The following is a 16,584-nucleotide window of genomic DNA, read 5'->3' as shown; positions in this document are numbered from 1 at the left end:
TTGGGCCTTGACCCACTTTTCCCAGCTTCTTCCCATTCCTGCCTGCAGTGGATGAGTCCCCTGGAACCGCCCCCTCCTCAGTTGCTTTCTATGACTCCCCCCTGCCCAGACAATGGTCCGCTGACTTCTTGCCACCAGGTCTTCTGGGCCCCAGTCTGATCCCTTGTCCCCTTTCCAGACTTATCTCCTACCTCTTCTTCCAAGTGCCCTGCCCTCTGGCCACATCACACTCACCTGGGATTGTCCTAACTCCCTGCACTTTCTCTTTCTGTATACCTTCCCCCATTCCACATGTTAATTTCCTATATTTCACAGTTAAATTCAAATGCTGCCTCTTACATTAATTAGACCTTTTAGTTCAGTATAACTGACATGTTTAAAGTGTCCACAAATGGTCCTGGCTGGGAGGCTCGGTTGGCTGAGCATCACCCTATGCAGCGGGGGCTCGCTGGTTCGATCCCCAGTCGGGGCACATACCCCAGTCTGGGCACATTTGTGAGGCCCATTGGAGGTCTCCCTCTCTTCCTCTCTCCTTCCCTCCCCCTTCCTGTCTCTCTCAGATCAGTGAACATATCCTAGGATGAGGATTAAAAAAATAATTTTTTAAGTGCCCACAAATGTTTGCTGAATGAATAAATGATAGCACACTTTAATTTGGATGTATATTTTCCCGCTCAACCTCCCTGAGACTTTCATAGCACTACTCTTGTGTCACTTTTTTAAACACTTACGGGTCTTCCAACCTAGCACAGGTAGCTTTTTTGCACAAAAGGTACTCAGGAAATATTTCTTAAACTATTGAACAGGGCTCAGTTCAAGCACTTGCCAAAACAAATCTTTCCCAACCTCCATTGTGCAAATAAGACTTGCATCTATCCTTGTTGAACATTACTGATTCTTTCACTCGTTCAGAAAACTGCTTTTCTGGAGCCTGTTATGTGCCAGCTGCTGTGTCAGGCAGTAGTGCCCTGCAGGGTAAGCGAACCACAGCTCCCGCTCTCACGCTCGCAGCCTGGTGCAGATGCAGACGCACAAGCAGACACGCTGGCATCTGGCTGGAGCTGTAGAGTGCTGGGGAAATGCAGGAGTGGGAAGCTGCCCTGTTCTTGAGGCAAACTTTCAGAATGATGTTTGAGCAGCCCCTTGCAGGATGTGTGAGGAAAGCAGAGAAGCACGTGTAACTCACACACGTAATCGAGGACAGGGCACAGCGCGGTGGTTACTGCCCAGAGCCTAACATGGGGACTGTTGTGCCTCAGCCAGTGAGGACTGGACCTGGGGTGACAGTTAGAATGGCTGGCATTCAGGGCTCAGCAGCCCTTTGTCCTCTGTACCAGGTGAAGATTCAGCCATCTGAGCATGACCATAACATGCCCACTCTGGAGGCTTTGATTGGGGTTCCACCGCCTCACCGTGAGGGGCCCATCACTCACACGTGGAGTGTGCAGATGGTGAGTGCTGCCGGAGGAGGAAAGGATGCCTGGGCCTGTGGGGGTGAGCTCGTAAAGGGGTGTTTGGGGAGGAAGTGAGGACAGATGAATCCTGTCACACTCAGTGATGTCTGAATCTGCCAAGAGCCAGGAGGAGAGAACTGGGGTACCAAGGTCATATCTTGGGGGTGGAGAGGAATGCCAGGTTCTGGCTTTAAGGGGCCAGTGTCCTCTCTCAGCTCTGGACTAACTAAAGATCCCACCTCATCATTCCTAGGAGCCTCCTGTCGACTGCCAGTATGAGAATCTGGAAAGGACACCCGGTGTGGCTGAGGTATGGACCTGTGGGCTAAGATGGGACCTGTGTACTGGGCTGAGTACAGGGAGAAAGACAAGCCTCTCCAAGCCCCCTGCTGTTCCCTATTCCTAGCAGCCTTGTTTGCCTGGAGCCCAGTTTCGCTGCCCAGTGGTCTTCAAGAAGGAGATCCTCGTCCAAGTGATGGGGACTGTGGAGCTGGTGGGGGAGATCAAGGTAGCACCTGCTGGCAATGGACATGAAGTGGTTGTGGGAGCCTCCTCCTTGGGTAGGGAATGGGCCCCCCACTAGGTGGCCTTCCTGCGTGTCCTGTTTTACCTTGATGAAAAGATCCCCAATGTTTACACAGTTGTGGGTAAAAAGGAACCGTGATCTGTTTGAAATTTGCAAGGCTGTTTCCATGGGCCTGTGCATAATTTTGATAGGTTCTTTATAGGAACACTTTCCTCCCAGCAACGGGAGTGGCATGTGGAATGCAGAGCTTCATAGGCGTGATGCTCCCTGCGGGGACCTGTTTCCTCTGCCTCTGCTCCTTGGGTTGAGGTGGGGCAGGAGTCAGTGGGTACGGGCCTCAGGCCTCGGGCCTTGGGCTCCGGCTCTGATGCCTTCTCTCCCCTTTCCCACAGGCCTCCTCTATGGACAGCCTCTGCAGCTCCCTCTCCATCTCCTTCAACAGCAGCAAGCACTTCCACCTCTACGGCAGCAACGCCTCCCTGGCCCAGGTATCTTTTTATCTCCTCAGAAGACTCGGGAACAGAGGTCAGCAGAGAGATCTGAGAAACCACAGGGCAGAGCTGGAAGAGTCAGAGCTAGAAATGGGCAGCCATGCGGGAGAAGGTTTTGGATTAGCACAGTAAGAACTTCCCCACAGCCAGAGTCATCAGCCTTGGCACAGGCTTCCATGGAAGCCACAAACATTCACCACAAGGTGAGCAAGCAGACCACGAGGTCCCCTGTCTGAGGTGCATCAGGTAAAGATCATTTTGATGGCGGCTCATCAGAGTTACCCACTCCACTGGCAGAGCACATGGGAAGACACTCTAAGCAGAGAGAGCAACAAGTGCAGGGCCCAGAGCTGAGAGAATGGGCAAGGCAGGTTTAAGAGCAGAAGGCTCAGAGCAGGAGAAGGGCAGTTGCAGCTAAAACGGTCAGCAGAAACCAGATTCTGGAAGACTTTGCGTGCTGAACTGGGATTCTGGCATTTTCTCCTGAGACTAAGGGGAGCCGTGTAAGGATTTAAGATGGGTCATGGTGCCTGTTTGCCAGTTCACTCCGGAGGCTGCTGTGGGAGGCATGCTGGAGAGAGGGGGCCTGCACCGGGGTCTGGTGTCGAGACACGGCCCAGGCTGGAAATGTGAAGACCTAGAGATTGAGGCCAGACTCCCAAGACATGTTAGGGGGTGGGGAAGGCTTCTTCCCTCCACTTCCCTCCTCTCATCCTCCCCCAGGTCATCATGAAGGTTGACGTTGTTTATGAGAAGGATATGCTGTACCTCTACGTGCTGAGCGGCATCGGGGGGCTGTTGTTGCTGCTGCTGATTTTCCTGGTTCTCTACAAGGTCGGACTAGAAGGAATGGGCATCACTGAAATGGACAGGCTAGGGAAGAGGGATTGGCAGGAGTCAGGAAGGAGAATGCCAAGACCAGGGAACATCAAAGCTTAAAAGGGGCCTCAGCCTACTCCCTCCATCTACAGATAAGGCTACTGAGGCCCAAAGAGCAAGCAAGACTTCCCCCATTACTCCACCAAGCACTGGAAGGGCCAGGGCTAGGGGCCCAGGAAGAGGGAGAGGGCTCTCCTGTATACACAGAGCCACGCTCTGCAATACAGAGGCACATCCCACAAACATGGCCCCTGCCTTTGTAAAGCTTCCAGTCTAGTGGGGGAGAGAGACAGGAACACACACGGTAAAGGCTCCTCTGTGGAGCCTGTATATTCTGGGGCTTGCAACGCAGGGGCCCAGCTTAGGCTGGGGTATCTGGGAAGGCCTCCCAAGAGAGGTGGCATTTGAGTTGGGATTTGAAGGATGAGTGGAGGTTAGCTAGATGAAGAAAGCTGGAGGGCAGATATTCCATGTAAAATATTCAAATATTCCAGAAAACAGAACATAAAAATCAAAGTTTCTGCCTATTGTAGCCCCAGAGGGTTGTCATGAACAACTTTTTTGTTTCTATTCTTCTAGGTTATAGTTTCATTGTTAACATATGTATGTACGTGTGAGCATGAGAGAGAGAAAGCAGTGCATGGGTGCATGTGTAGAACATGTAAATGGGATTAGACTGTACATACTGCTTGGGAACCTGTGTTCTCTCCCCCGCCCCGCATATTATACCTTGGTGTCTTTCCGTCCGAGCACCATCAGACCCCTTCTTGCTCCGTAACCTGGGTGGTTTTCTGCAGTCTGGGTGCCCTGCCTTTTATTTAACACGTTCTCTATTGATGAACAATTAGGTTGTTTGTAATTTATGTCTATTTCAAACACTATGACAAAAAGGCTCTTGTTGCCCACACCTTTGCACACTTGTCCAGATATTGTTTCAAATTAATTCCTAGACCTGGGATTGCTGAGCTAAATTATATATATTGAGCTTTCCACAGAGAGTAAGTATACACTTACTAAGCACTATTAGTATCACTAGATATTGTCAAGTCACCCACCTAAAATATTGTACATAATGGTTTTTTCTTTTTTTTTGTAGGGTTTTATTTATTTACTTTTAGAGAGAGGGGAAGGAAGGAATAAAGAGAGGGGAACAAACATAGGTGTATGAGAGATACATTGATCTGGCCCACAACCCAGGCATGTGCCCTGACTAGGAATCAAACCAGTGAATTTTGGGTTTGCAGGCTGGCTCTCAGACCACTGAGCCACACCAGCCAGGGTGTTCATTGATGATCTGATGAGCCTAAAGAATGAACCGGTTAATGTACAGCTTTTCAACATACTGCCAAGAACCAGGTGTGGCAGATACCTTCACCCCATCCCTGGAACGGACACCACGTGTCTGGGGCACATATGAATTCTTAACATAAAGAGTGTTTTCATGTTTTTCCAGGGCCAACTTGATCCATGGACTTCCTGCTCACTCAATTGTTGTCTTCCCACAGGTTGGCTTCTTCAAACGGAACCTGAAGGAGAAGATGGAGGCTACGATCGATGCCTCCAATGGAATCCCTGGAGAAGACTCTGGGCAGCAGGAGTCTGAGAAGGAGGCCATGGATCCGAGCGGCCTGGATCTCCTCCTCACGGAGAAGAACCAGGATGGAGGTAGCACAGACTGAGGCCCAGGCCTGATGCAGGGGGCCCAGGACTGGACTTGGGATGTCTTGTAGCCATCTGCCTTTACTTGCATGTCACTCTGTGTCCTCTGGCAAGTCGCTGCCTCACCCTAGGCTCCAGTTTTTCTGTCTTGAACATGGAGTTCATTCCTACCTGCCTCCTTTGCAGGATCATGGTGATTCACTGAGGGGTGGGCCAGGAAGGCTACCGAGGTGAGGCCTGGTAATTTGGTGCTCCTGGCTTCTATCAACCCCTCTTAGTTTCCTCCCCTGGAGGAGCATGTCTGATCTCAATTTGAAGAAACTATAGTCCCAGGACCCAGTGACATTCCCGACCCTCACACCCACCTGTCCTTGGAGGTCCATGGAGGTCCACAGAGGTCTCCAACTCCCAGAACTTGCCCTGCACTCTCTCCCGCATGGAGTCCAGTCAGCTTTCCATTCTGCTTCCTGAGAGCAGATCTGCTACATGTCACTCATTGCTACTGCAGACCCCTTGCTCTTTAGCTAAAGACCAAATTCCTTAACATGCCCTACAAAATCTGTGAAGTATCCTTAATGCAACACCAATGCAAAACTGGGCCCTTTTGCCCTTCTGGCCTCCTGTAGAGAGAGACTTCCCACCTCCCTTCTAAGCTCCAGTTACACAGGCCTTTATCACTTGCCAAGCTTTTTCTGCTCTCACTGCCTTCACCCAGATAGCTCTCTCTGCCTAGAACATCACCCTCCTTTTCCTAGCTAACTCTCTCATCAGTCTCCAGGTCTCAGCTCATGTATCACTTTCTCAGGGCAGCCCCCTGACCCCGACTCATTTGGGGTCTCATATATGCATGCAGACTATTATGCAATTGTCTGTATTAGCTGGGATCATATTTGTTAATTGTTAAATAATATACTTAATATTCATATTTCAAATCAAACAGTGAACTCCATGGGTAGGGATCATACCTTGGGAACCCTAATGATATCACAGAGCTAGACACATAGTAGGTAATTGACACAATTTCAGTCAATTAATGAGAGAGCCATGTGTGTGATAAGAGGAACAAATTTGGATGGGCCCACAGCGGGCTCAGTCTTCCACAGGTGCCTGCCCCCTCGATCCACAGCCCCGCCAGGACTCCATCACACCCTCACTCTGGCCTCCACCATGAGACTCTGAGCTCATGTCCATTCATCTGGCTCCCACTGCCAAGCACACTGCCTGTGTATATTTACCCAATAAATGTGAAATTCTGTCCAACTTTGTGATGTTTCTGTCTTGGTGCAACATTCTAGCCTGGCTCAATTAAATGAACATTTTGTTCTCGACCCTCTCACTAAGTGGGAACCAAATATAGCTCTCATTTTTCTTTTCTCGTTTTTCTTTTCTTTTCTTTTCTTTTTTCTCTTGTCTTCTCTTCTCTTCTCTCCTCTTCTCTCTCTCTCTCCCCCCTCCCTCTCCCTCTACCCACTCCTTTCTTCTCTCTCTAAAGAAATAAACATATTCTTTAAAAAGAGAGAGAGAGAGAGAAAGAGAGAGAGAGAAGCAGGGAGAGCTCTGGCCAGGTAGCTCAACTGGTTAGAGCATCATCCCGTGCACCCAAAGTTTGTGGGCTGGATCCCTGGTCAGTGCACACACCTAAGCTGCACAACTGATTGATTGACATTTCTCTTTCACATTGATATTATTTCTCCCTTCCTCTTTCTAAAAATCAGTAAAAAAGTATCAGTTGGGTGAGGATATTAAAAAGAGAGAGAAGCAGGGAAAGAGACACAGAAAGTGAGGAAATGTTAAAGAACCATTAACAATTTACTAAGACGTGAGAATAGACCCTCCCTTGCTACTGCTCCCTCCCCCATACCTTTTTTAAACCCTGAGTCCATCTCCAGCAGGGACTGAAGAGGCTAGTCACTACTTCCCTCTTGTGGTCAGTTTTAACAGGACTCGCAGAACTGCTAAAAAGTACAGCAAAGTGTCTGTAGGTAGGTCTGGTGAAGCATGTCAGGTTGTATTCATTCACGCAGTATTTCTTGAGTGCTTTGTGTCATACTCTGTTCTTTGCTCTAAAGACATGGTGATGAACATGACAGACAATTCCCTACCCTCAAGAAGCTTCACTCCAGTGAGGAAACAGAATGAAAATGTAGAAATGTGATTCCGGGCAGTGATAGGACTGTGAAGAAAATAAAGCAGGATAATGGGGTTAGAGGGCAATGGAGACAGTCCTTTTATACAGGTGGTCAGGAAAGTCTCTCTAAGAAGGTGATATTCTATGAGGGGAAAAAAGTGGATATTTGCATCCAGGTTGGAAGCAAAAAAAAAAAAAACCCACAAAATGGGAGAGCACAGTGTGGGAGTGCGGAATTGGGACAAATGTAATTGAACAATAAAAAAAAGCACAGAAGATCTGGGAGGCTCAGTTCAGAGCAGACCTGCCACCATCATCCCCAGGAGTCTATGTACCAACTCACTCATCAGCACCTGTCCTTGAATGCCTACACATCCTGTCCCACCTGTGTGCCTTTGTACGTGCTGTTCCCCTCACCAGCACGTGAAGTTCTACCTCTTTTCTACCCACAAACCCCCCTATTTCAAAGCACTTTGAAGCATTTCTTAATCCCATAATTTCTGGACAAAATGACCCATTCCATCACCACTTTGTTTATACCTCATTGGGGCACACAGCACTGACTGTTTGGGTTCCTGTCTCAAGAGTAGAAAGTTCTGGAAGGTAGGACTCAGGCCTCACTCATTTATGTTAAACATTGACCCCTCATCGGGACTGGCACAAAGGTTCAAATGTGGCCCTCAAATGTTTTGGTCTCAGGGCCCCTTTATACTCTTAAAAATTATTGAGAATCCCCAAAGAGCTTTTGTTAAATGGGATATACCTATTGGTGTTTGTCCAGTTAGAAATGAAAATGGAGGGAGCAGTTTAAAACATAACACCCAAGTCCTACATTCCACATAAGCTATCAGAGTGATGACATCTGCCATGACAAGTCATGCAACCTCTCGGAAACACTGTCCTCATGGGAGAAAAGCAGTGAAAAAGCAAATAACATCTTAGCATTGTTAGTGAAGTGGCCAGACCTGGTTAGCCCAAGGCTTGAATCCAGGCTCTGCTACATGTTGTGGGGCAGTCACTTCTCCTCTGTGGGCTCATTCCTTCATCTGTAAGATAGAAACAATGACTGTGCAAGGGCGGGTGCCAAAGTAGGTTTACAGTTGTTCTTATGGAAAATAATAAATAATAATACAAAAATAAACTCTGTTCCATGTACTCACAACTCTAAGCCTATGCTGCTCCACCCTGTGTATGAGTATACCTCAGAGCTGGTATGAGCGTTAAATGAGATAACACTTGTAAACTGCTGAGCACTGTTCTGAGCCCATCAGTGGTGGATAGAAATGGTTGTTTAGGTGAGCAGGATGGTGTGGTAAAAGCAGCGTCCTGCACCACAAATCAAGACATCTGGTGTTAGGAGTTCTTACCTCTTCCATTATTAGTTCTTCCACTGCGATCTCAGAGAAGACACATGCTCTTTCTGGGTTTGGTCTGCCCCTCCTGGCATCTGGAGGTACCTCAGGACTGTTGTAGAAGAGAGGGGTGGGGGCTGAGCAGCGGAGTCGCCATCCTCATTTGATGAGCTTTTATGTACTAATATTCTGTCCCTACAGGCTACTTTATCAATTAAGCACCACAAGCACCGTGCCCAGGACACCCCAGCTTTCAAGGGTCTATGAACATGGTTTGGAGGCTGAAAAAGCATTCAGCTCTAAAATATGAAAATTAAATTGTATAATTGAAATAAATGTTGAAGTCTACAAAAGTGGTATTCATTTCAGATAAACCAAATGCAGTTCTGTGTATATACTTACATATACAAACTACAGGGTCCAGCAGAAGTAAGGCCTGCCTGAGTGTGGTTGGTAGGGTAATCATACAGGTATAGTGATTTATAGTTTTAATGTGCACGTTTCACCTAAAATTTCATATGGTATATCTGAGTGTGATAGTGTTATGTTGCAGAATTACATGCTTATGATTTTGTAATAAAAAAGGGGTATTATTTGTGCTGGACCCTGTATATTAAATGTGGGAGTATTTTAAAATTTTGTGTGGCAGAGTACCTGTACAAAAATGTGCGTAAAGTTTACAAAGGTCTTTAAAAGACTGAAATTTTACTTTAAAAGTGTTCTACTTCCAAAAATAATTAAAACTTTGAAAACCACTAAACACAGCCAAAGTCTATTGAACTACATGATTCTTTTTTTAAAAATATTTTAATTTATTTTTAGAGAAAGGGAGAAAGAGGAGAGAAACATGGGTGTACAAGAGATTCCTCCATCAGTTGCCTCTTGAACACCCTCAAGTGGGGACCTGGCCTGCAACCCAGGCATGTGCCCTGACTGGAATCGAACTGGCGACCTTTGTTTGCAGGCTGGCACTCAGTCCACTGAGCCACACCAGCCAGGGCTGAACTACATGATTCTTAAGGCCCCTTCCAGGCTTGCAGACCATGAGAGGCCAGACTGAAAAGTGCTTAGGCCTTGGCACGGTAGCTCAGTTGGTTAGAGTGTCATCCTGATACGCCAAGGCTGTGGGTTTGATCAGGGCACATGCAAGAAGCAACCAATGCGTGCATAGACCAGTGGAACAACAAATCAGTGCTTCTCTGTATCTCTCCCTTCCTCTCTCTCTAAAATCAATAATTTTTAAATGTTTTTTTTTTTTAAAGAAAGAAAAAGAGATGTGCTTAGCCCTGGCTGGTGTAGCTCAGTGGATTGAGCGCTGGCCTGCAAACCAAAGGGTCACCAGTTCGGTTCCCAGTCAGGGCACATACCTGGGTTGCAGACCAGGTACCCAGTGAGGGGTGCTCAAGAGGCAACCGCACATTGATGTTTCTCTCCCTCTCTTCCTCCCTCCCTTCCCCTCTCTCTAAAAATAAATAAAATATTTCTAAAAAGAGGAAGAAATGTGCTTAGAGAAGTGATCTACCCTTGACAAGTTATAAGGCCCCAAGGATGGACATGGGGCTGGGGGTAATGTCAGTATCCTGAGGCCCATGAGCCCTTATAGAGCTACAACTGTAAGGTCTCTTGAGGCGAAGCTCCTGGGGGCAGGTGAAGCCAGACAGATGAGGTCTAAATGTCTGATCTGCCTCTTAGGTATGGAATGACTTTGAGCAGGTCACTTAGTCCTGTGACCTCCACTTTCCTAATCTGTGAAATAGAATAAATAAATCTTCACAGGGCACTGTCAGGCCATACCCCAGAATCCCCCAGAATCACTGATGACACCAACTTCCCACTCTTTCCTGAGGAGCCAACTGTTAGGAGAGCTGAAGCTCAGATGAAAGTAAGATAAAGGTGGGGTGGTAGCAGGGTGCTTACACCAAAAGGTCCAAGGATCCTAAAAAAGGAGGTGGAGCTGTAGCAAATCAGTAAATCAGCCCATTCTGGTCTGAGGATCTTAAAGGCTGACATCCAATTCTTGTACTGAGTCCAATACATGAACCCCTATGGGTGGAGTTGGAACTTGTGGTGGCCCTGACTCTGGTCAGGGTCTGCACAGAATGGTGGCAAGAGGTTGCAGCTGGGTTGGGGGAGGGAGAAAGACACAGCTGGGTGCTGGAAGCCAGGGAGAAAAGGTACACAGGTTCTATGCCTGGGTATGAGAATCAGGGTCTGCTTTCTAGCCCAAGGGCAGACACTTCACATTTGGGAAGAGGGATATCAACAAAGTTGAAGGGCTTTCTCAAACCCACAATAGGCCCTCTGTATCCGTGCAGCCTTCAAAGCACAGATGAACTTGGGCGGATATGGGCAAGTTGTGTCTCCCGAGCCTCTGATAAGGTTACAGTGAAACGCTTACTATAAAAGCACTTCCCAGGCAGAACTCTATAGCTGCACTGACTGCTGGTAGTTATGACCTGATGTCTCCCACTGCCCAGGACACTTCAAATGCACACATGTTAAGGACAGATTTCTTTCAGCACATAGAGGTTTTTATTGAACTCAAATTCAGGGGCTCAAAAGCCTGAGGAAGACAAGGGAGGCTGGGTTTGCACTGAGGCCCAGGCCCCACTCTGGGCTTTACTCCTCACCCCACCTACCCTAACCCCTTCCTGACTCAACAAGGGTCTCAGTAGCTACTGATCTAAGCTAACCCACTCTAAGAAGCCCTCCCCCTCCCCCCTCCCCCATCTAGCACTTTGCCAAGCAGGCATCCACCAAGAGGCAGGCTACTGCTGAGGCCAGGTCTCTGTTGACCTCTCTCTGGATTCTCCAAGCCTCCTGCTGCTTATTTGGCTTCCCTCCAACCCCTTTTCATTACCCATTTCCCATAAGTCTCCAGGGCACGAAACTTCCTCCACCCTAGCCCCTCTCCTCCTAATATCCTCAACTCCTCTTTTCTCCCCCAGCTTTTCCACTATTCTAAAGATTTTTCTAGCTCCGTGTCCCCACCTCTTCCAACCAAAACAGGCCTGCCCCTGACAGGGCCCCAGGTCAGCGACGGCCGGCAGCATGGGTCCGCTGGTGGCGGATGAGGTCAGAGCTCTGTGAGAAGGCTTTTCCACAGTCATCGCACTTGTAGGGCCGCTCCCCGCTATGGACTCGGTGATGCTGCAGCAGTGTTGAAGATCGGCAGAAACCCTTACCACACACAGCACATCTATAGGGCCTCTCGCCTGTGTGGGAACGCTGGTGCTGAATCAGCGTAGAAGAGCGATTGAAGGTCTTGCCACAATCTGGGCAGCTGTAGGTGCGGCCTGGCAGGTGGGTGCGTGCATGGATGGCCAGCACAGAGCTCTGACCAAAGCGCTTGCCGCACTCAGGACACTTGAAAGGCTTCTCACGGGCATGGCTTCGGGCATGGGGTATAAGTGCCGATCGCTGGGAAAAGCTCTTGCCACAGATGCCACAGCTGAAGGGCCTCTGCCCAGTGTGCACTCTCTGGTGACTACGCAGGGATGAGTTCTGGCTGTAGCATTTACCACACTCAGGGCAGCTGTAGGGCCGCTCATGGCTGTGAGTGCGCTGGTGCCGCAAGAGGTAGGAGCTGTCTCCAAAGGCCTTGCCACAGTGCGGGCACTTGTAGGGCTTCTGACCAGAGTGAGTGCGCTGGTGGCGAAGCAGGTAAGAGCTGTCAGCGAAGGCCTTGCCACAACGGGGACACTTGTAGGGCCGCTCCCCTGTGTGGGTACGCTGGTGTTTGATGAGGTCAGAGCTCTGGGAGAAGGCCTTGCTACAGACCTCACATTTATAGGGCTTTTCACCCGTATGGATGCGCTGGTGCTGGATCAGAGTGGAGCCCCGGCCGAAGCTCTTCCCACAGATGCCACAGATGTTAGGCCGAGGGCCCTGCCCACCCCTGGCCCGGCTCCCCCTTCGGCCTGTTCCTCGCAGGGTCCCTGTCAGGCCCAGGGGATTCTGGAGCATCTCAAACTGGGGTGTAGCCAACAGGGCCCCTGTGGGCATCTCAAAAGGTGGCCCTAAGGGAAGGTCCCCTGTGGGCTGCTCCCCAAACCCCTGGGTGAAGGAGTCCAAAGGATGGACTCCCAAGGGGATGCTCAAGGAAGTCTTTTCCTCTGGATTGAGAAGCATCTCTGTACTTTCCTGGAATTTGGAATTCTGAGCTTCAAATTCAGGGCTTTGGGTTTTGAACTCAGGGTTTTGGGGTCCATACCCTGGGCTCTGGGATTCATACCCAGGACTTTGAGGCTCATACCTAGGGCTTTGTGGTTCAAACTCAGGGCTCTGAGAATCTGACTCAGGACTTCTGGGTGCAAATTCAGGGCTTGGGGGCACTAACCCAGAACTTTGGGACTCAAAATCTGGACTTTCAGGCTCAAACTCTGGGCTTTGTGGCTCAAACCCAGGGCTCTGGGGTTCAAGCCCAAAAGGAATCTCTTCGACCTCATAGTCCCCAGTGCCTTCTTGCTGAGAAATTTCCTCTTCCTCATTATTCTCATGCATGTTGCCTGCAGGATCAGAGAATTACAGAAAACCCAGATTGTGTGGAGCCTGGAAGGTCATTGGGTCCCACCATTAGTTGCCACAAACCTCTCCCTCCTCCTCAAACATGGTTGCTGGCCCTTGAGCAGGTGCTGAAATTCCCACCTTCCCCTCAGCAAACCCGAGAGACTCGGTTCCTGCCCCCACCCCCTCCAAGTACCAGATGTCCAAGTCCCCGGATCTCTTTCGCTCCCATGGACCACCACCCCATCTCCCGACCCCAGACACGCTCCTTGGAGGGGCACTCCTTCCCTCACCTTTGAGGGACCCTTCAGGCCCCATTTCGTCAAGACTTTGCATATCCTGCGGCTCGAAGCCCCACTGCGACGCCTCCTGTTCCATCCCCGCTGACTCCCAGTGCAGCTGCGGCGGCGGCAATGGCGGACGATCCTGCGACCCGTCCTGCGGTCCCTGAGACCCAGGACCTCGACGCCGGCCCACTCAGCGTCGCCCAGGCGACCTGGCTGCCTAGCCTCGGCCCCCAAGGCCGGACGTTTTGACCCTGGGCCTCTCCTGCCGGCAGGGCCCCTCCCCTCCCCTCCCCGCCCCCACCCACAAGGTCTCAGCTTGCCTTGGGGCCCTCACAGGCCCCCACTCGTTGTGGCCTCGGAGATGGGGCGGCTTCACGACTCGCCCTGCCGCCCCCAGACAACACTCCCCACCTGAGACCCCACCGTCAGGCCCCCAGCCCCAGGCTGGGCTGCGGCAGTCGACCCCCTCCCCCAACACAGGAAGTGTCCGTCCACGGCCAGTTCCCCCCGTTGGCTAGCGCCGCGGCCTCTCTAGGAGTGGCTGGAGGTGGAAACTCGTTGGCATTAACCCTGGGCTGGATGGCCTCGGAGTTGAGGTGGGGAGGTCGAAGTATTCTGAAGCCGGCGGGAGAGGCTGGGGCAGTTTGTGTGTCTATGTCCTAGGTCTCCGTCTGTCCAGTGGCCTATCTGTCCTTCTACCGGGCTCTGCGTCCGTCAGTAACTGTGGCCAAGGGCGAGATCACAAGCGAGACCAAGGTCAGCGAGAAGGAGCGACGCTTCCCGGCGCCAGCGGGGGCGGTGTCTAACTTCTCACAGCTCTCGGGCTTCGGGGTCAACTCCGGCCGCGCCTGGGGAACCTAGACGGACCCTCGCACCTCCTGTAGCTCTACGACACTCTGGGACACCCTTCTCCCACTTCCCGCTCTAATTCCCCTACCCACCCACCGGCGTGCCTACCCCCACTCCGCCTGGCTCCCTCCTTTATCTGCTCCTAATTTCCACCCTCACTACCTCCGGCTGAGCTAGGATGGTTGCCAAGGAAACAGCTCCGCCTCTGATTTCCAAAGGCACCGCCCCTACCTCTGAAATGCTTAGGGATTGGCCAGTGAAGCTCATGCTCCTATCGTCCTGCCTTCTCCCACTACACCCACAGCTGCACATTAATGGTTGCCAGGAAACACGAGGTACCCTTTTTGATTCGTTGGAAGGTATTCAGGCTGGTTCCACCTCCCTTGTCAGCCAAAAGCTCCCTGTAGAAGGATCTCTACCTGGCGTCTTCCCTCGAGCTGGGCCTGTGCTTTCAGAACTTTCCCCGGTTGGGTTTACCCTTCATTTTGTTTTAACTTTCTAAGGAATAAAAGCCCAGGGATCTAAGGGCAGACACTCCTCCACTCTTTCTCAGCACTTTCCTGAAAAAGCCTGTCGGGAGATCCTTCCTCAGAAAGGAAGCTGCTTTCTTTTCAATTACCCTGCCTCTTCCCTCCACATTCCCCAAAGCCTGTGTTTAACTCAATCCTTGGGAGCCTTAGCTCATGGTTCCTGAATTGTCTCACAGGGAAGCAATGGTCATGTGGGAATTTCTTCCAGGTAAGGGTGGGGTGATAAGAGTTCAGAAGTGGAACTGGAGAGAACCATCGGTTCTTAAGACAGCTGAGAACTCTCCAGCCCTGTTCGCCTTGGATAGAAGCTTGTAAAGAAAGGAAACTTGAGAAACATTGCCCTAGGTGCAGCTTTGAATCAAGGGGGGGAAAGGACCCTGGAAAGACAAACTTAACAGGATCCAATTCTTGTCCCTCGCTGCTGAAAACTAGTTTGGTAGCTGTGTTGATAGCTAAAGAGCCAAATTTCTCCTGCCTGCTAAAAACTAGTTTGGTAGCTGTGTTGATAGCTAAAGAACCAAATTTCTCCTGCCTGAGCAATGCAGAGTCATGGTTTGTGTTTTCTTGCTGCTTTCCCAGATAAATGAAGGGAAGAAACTGGTTAAGAGGAAAATGGCACCTTCCATTCTCCTTAAAAGAGACAAGCACAAGAATTTGGAGAATTCCAAGTGGTAAAGGATGAAAGGATGATGTCAACAGAGGCTTACAATTAGAATCACAGAGATCTTCCTACAAATACAGCAGAAGTACTTCTCTGCCCTCCACAGCAGCAGCTTCCAGCTTCATACCTCTCTCCATCCCGATGTCTGTACTAAAACCTCTCCCAAGAATGGACACCCTACAGGAACTGGTTGGAAGAACTGGACTTGGTGTACTCCCCGGTCAGCCCCAAAGCACTCACACAAATGAAGAGACAAGTCTCCTTCATGAGACATGACTTTCTGACCTGCTTACCCACCAGAAATTTACACAGGAGAGCAGCTGCTTCTGCAAAGTGAATGGCAAAGATTCCAGCCACAGGTTTAAGATCCACTGCCTGCACTCTTCATAGCATGGATTAAAAGCCCACAGGTAGCAGAAGTTGGGCCAGGGCTTCAACCTGCTTTGGCACCATCATTTGCATGTGGAAATTCAGTCTCACTAGTGCCAAGAATAAGAGTGGTTGGCTGACTTCGAGACAGCCTCCTCTAGTACCAGAACTATGTAATAAACCTTCAAGAGGCAACCAGCCTCTGTCTGCCACCAGCCCAGAGCAGTGAGTCTCTAAGCACAGGGAAGCCTCTGATGAGGGTTCCAACTTGGCCTAGCACTGACTAATCCAAGGTGGAACTCCACTGACCTTGTTCTACCACTCTGTGCTGGTAAGGAGCCTTGTGTATGTCCCAAGCTGGGCAGTCACTTTCCCCATAGCATCACCCCCTGGTGTGCAGCACTACTGGGGCAGAGCTGTTAGTGTACACCCAAGGCTTATAGTCAGCCCACACTTGAACAAGACTTTGCAAGGGTCTCAGTGTGAGAGGAGCTCCTGAATGAACTGCTCCCTCCCTGCATGCAAAGGACAAGCTAAGAGGCCTTCTGTTATGCTACAAGAGATGCACCAGTATATTCAAGATTTGAAGTATACAGGAAGATACCAGGTACAGCACAGGACCCTTTGTCAAGAGCAGAGGAAATGGGAGTCCTTGTGTATGGCTAGGTCCTTCCCTGGCCTGTTATTTGGAACAGGCCCTGAGACCAACCCTTTCTCTTACAAAGCTAAGGGCAGCTAGAAAGGAACATTTTGTTCAAAGCAGTGGTTCTTAAAGTTCAGCAGGCATAAAATTCCATTCCTGGATCCAGACTCAATAGCTAGAGACAGGACCCAGGAAGCTAGCTACATTTTCAAGAAATAGTATGTGATTCTTTGGCAGGAAGATTCTTTTC

The 16,584-nt window shown here is 50.0% G+C and overlaps 2 protein-coding genes across 9 annotated transcripts in view; one reads left to right on the top strand and one right to left on the bottom strand.

Moving 5' to 3' along the window:
• ITGAL (integrin subunit alpha L) overlaps positions 1-6,269 on the top strand; it is a 47,363-nt gene extending 41,094 nt beyond the window's left edge. For 5 of the 8 annotated variants that reach the window (XM_045849027.1, XM_045849031.1, XM_045849030.1 and 2 more), the window contains 6 exons: positions 1,338-1,451; positions 1,708-1,764; positions 1,861-1,962; positions 2,373-2,468; positions 3,195-3,305; positions 4,856-6,269. In XM_045849027.1, the coding sequence (XP_045704983.1) occupies positions 1,338-1,451; positions 1,708-1,764; positions 1,861-1,962; positions 2,373-2,468; positions 3,195-3,305; positions 4,856-5,029 (654 nt within the window). In that variant the 3' untranslated portion in view covers positions 5,030-6,269. The remainder of the gene's footprint in view (positions 1-1,337; positions 1,452-1,707; positions 1,765-1,860; positions 1,963-2,372; positions 2,469-3,194; positions 3,306-4,855) is intronic. The other 3 variants (XM_045849033.1, XM_045849032.1, XM_045849028.1) reach the window with 1 other exon arrangement.
• A 4,729-nt stretch (positions 6,270-10,998) lies between these two features.
• Positions 10,999-13,572, bottom strand: ZNF768 (zinc finger protein 768). Its single transcript, XM_045848792.1, has 2 exons — positions 13,289-13,572; positions 10,999-12,997 (listed from the first exon to the last, which is right to left on the bottom strand). Exons 1-2 carry the CDS (start codon positions 13,371-13,373, stop codon positions 11,523-11,525), a joined length of 1,560 nt encoding a protein of 519 aa, XP_045704748.1. The 5' UTR covers positions 13,374-13,572; the 3' UTR covers positions 10,999-11,522.
• Between the last annotated feature and the right edge of the window lie 3,012 nt (positions 13,573-16,584).

The sequence above is a fragment of the Phyllostomus hastatus genome, unplaced genomic scaffold, assembly GCF_019186645.2.
Source record: "Phyllostomus hastatus isolate PE091 unplaced genomic scaffold, TTU_PhHast_1.1 phas_contig_64, whole genome shotgun sequence".
NCBI classification, from domain to species: Eukaryota; Metazoa; Chordata; class Mammalia; order Chiroptera; family Phyllostomidae; genus Phyllostomus; species Phyllostomus hastatus.
This window is presented reverse-complemented; position numbering and strand designations above follow the sequence as displayed.

What these genes read in the sequence shown, in the direction of transcription:
- ZNF768 (XM_045848792.1), bottom strand. Translation starts at nt 13,373, where the DNA reads ATGGAACAGGAGGCGTCGCAGTGGGGCTTCGAGCCGCAGGATATGCAA. An exon ending in GCCTGAAGGGTCCCTCAAAG is followed by an intron (nt 12,998 to 13,288) that starts GTGAGGGAAGGA and finishes CTGATCCTGCAG; the next exon opens with GCAACATGCATGAGAATAAT.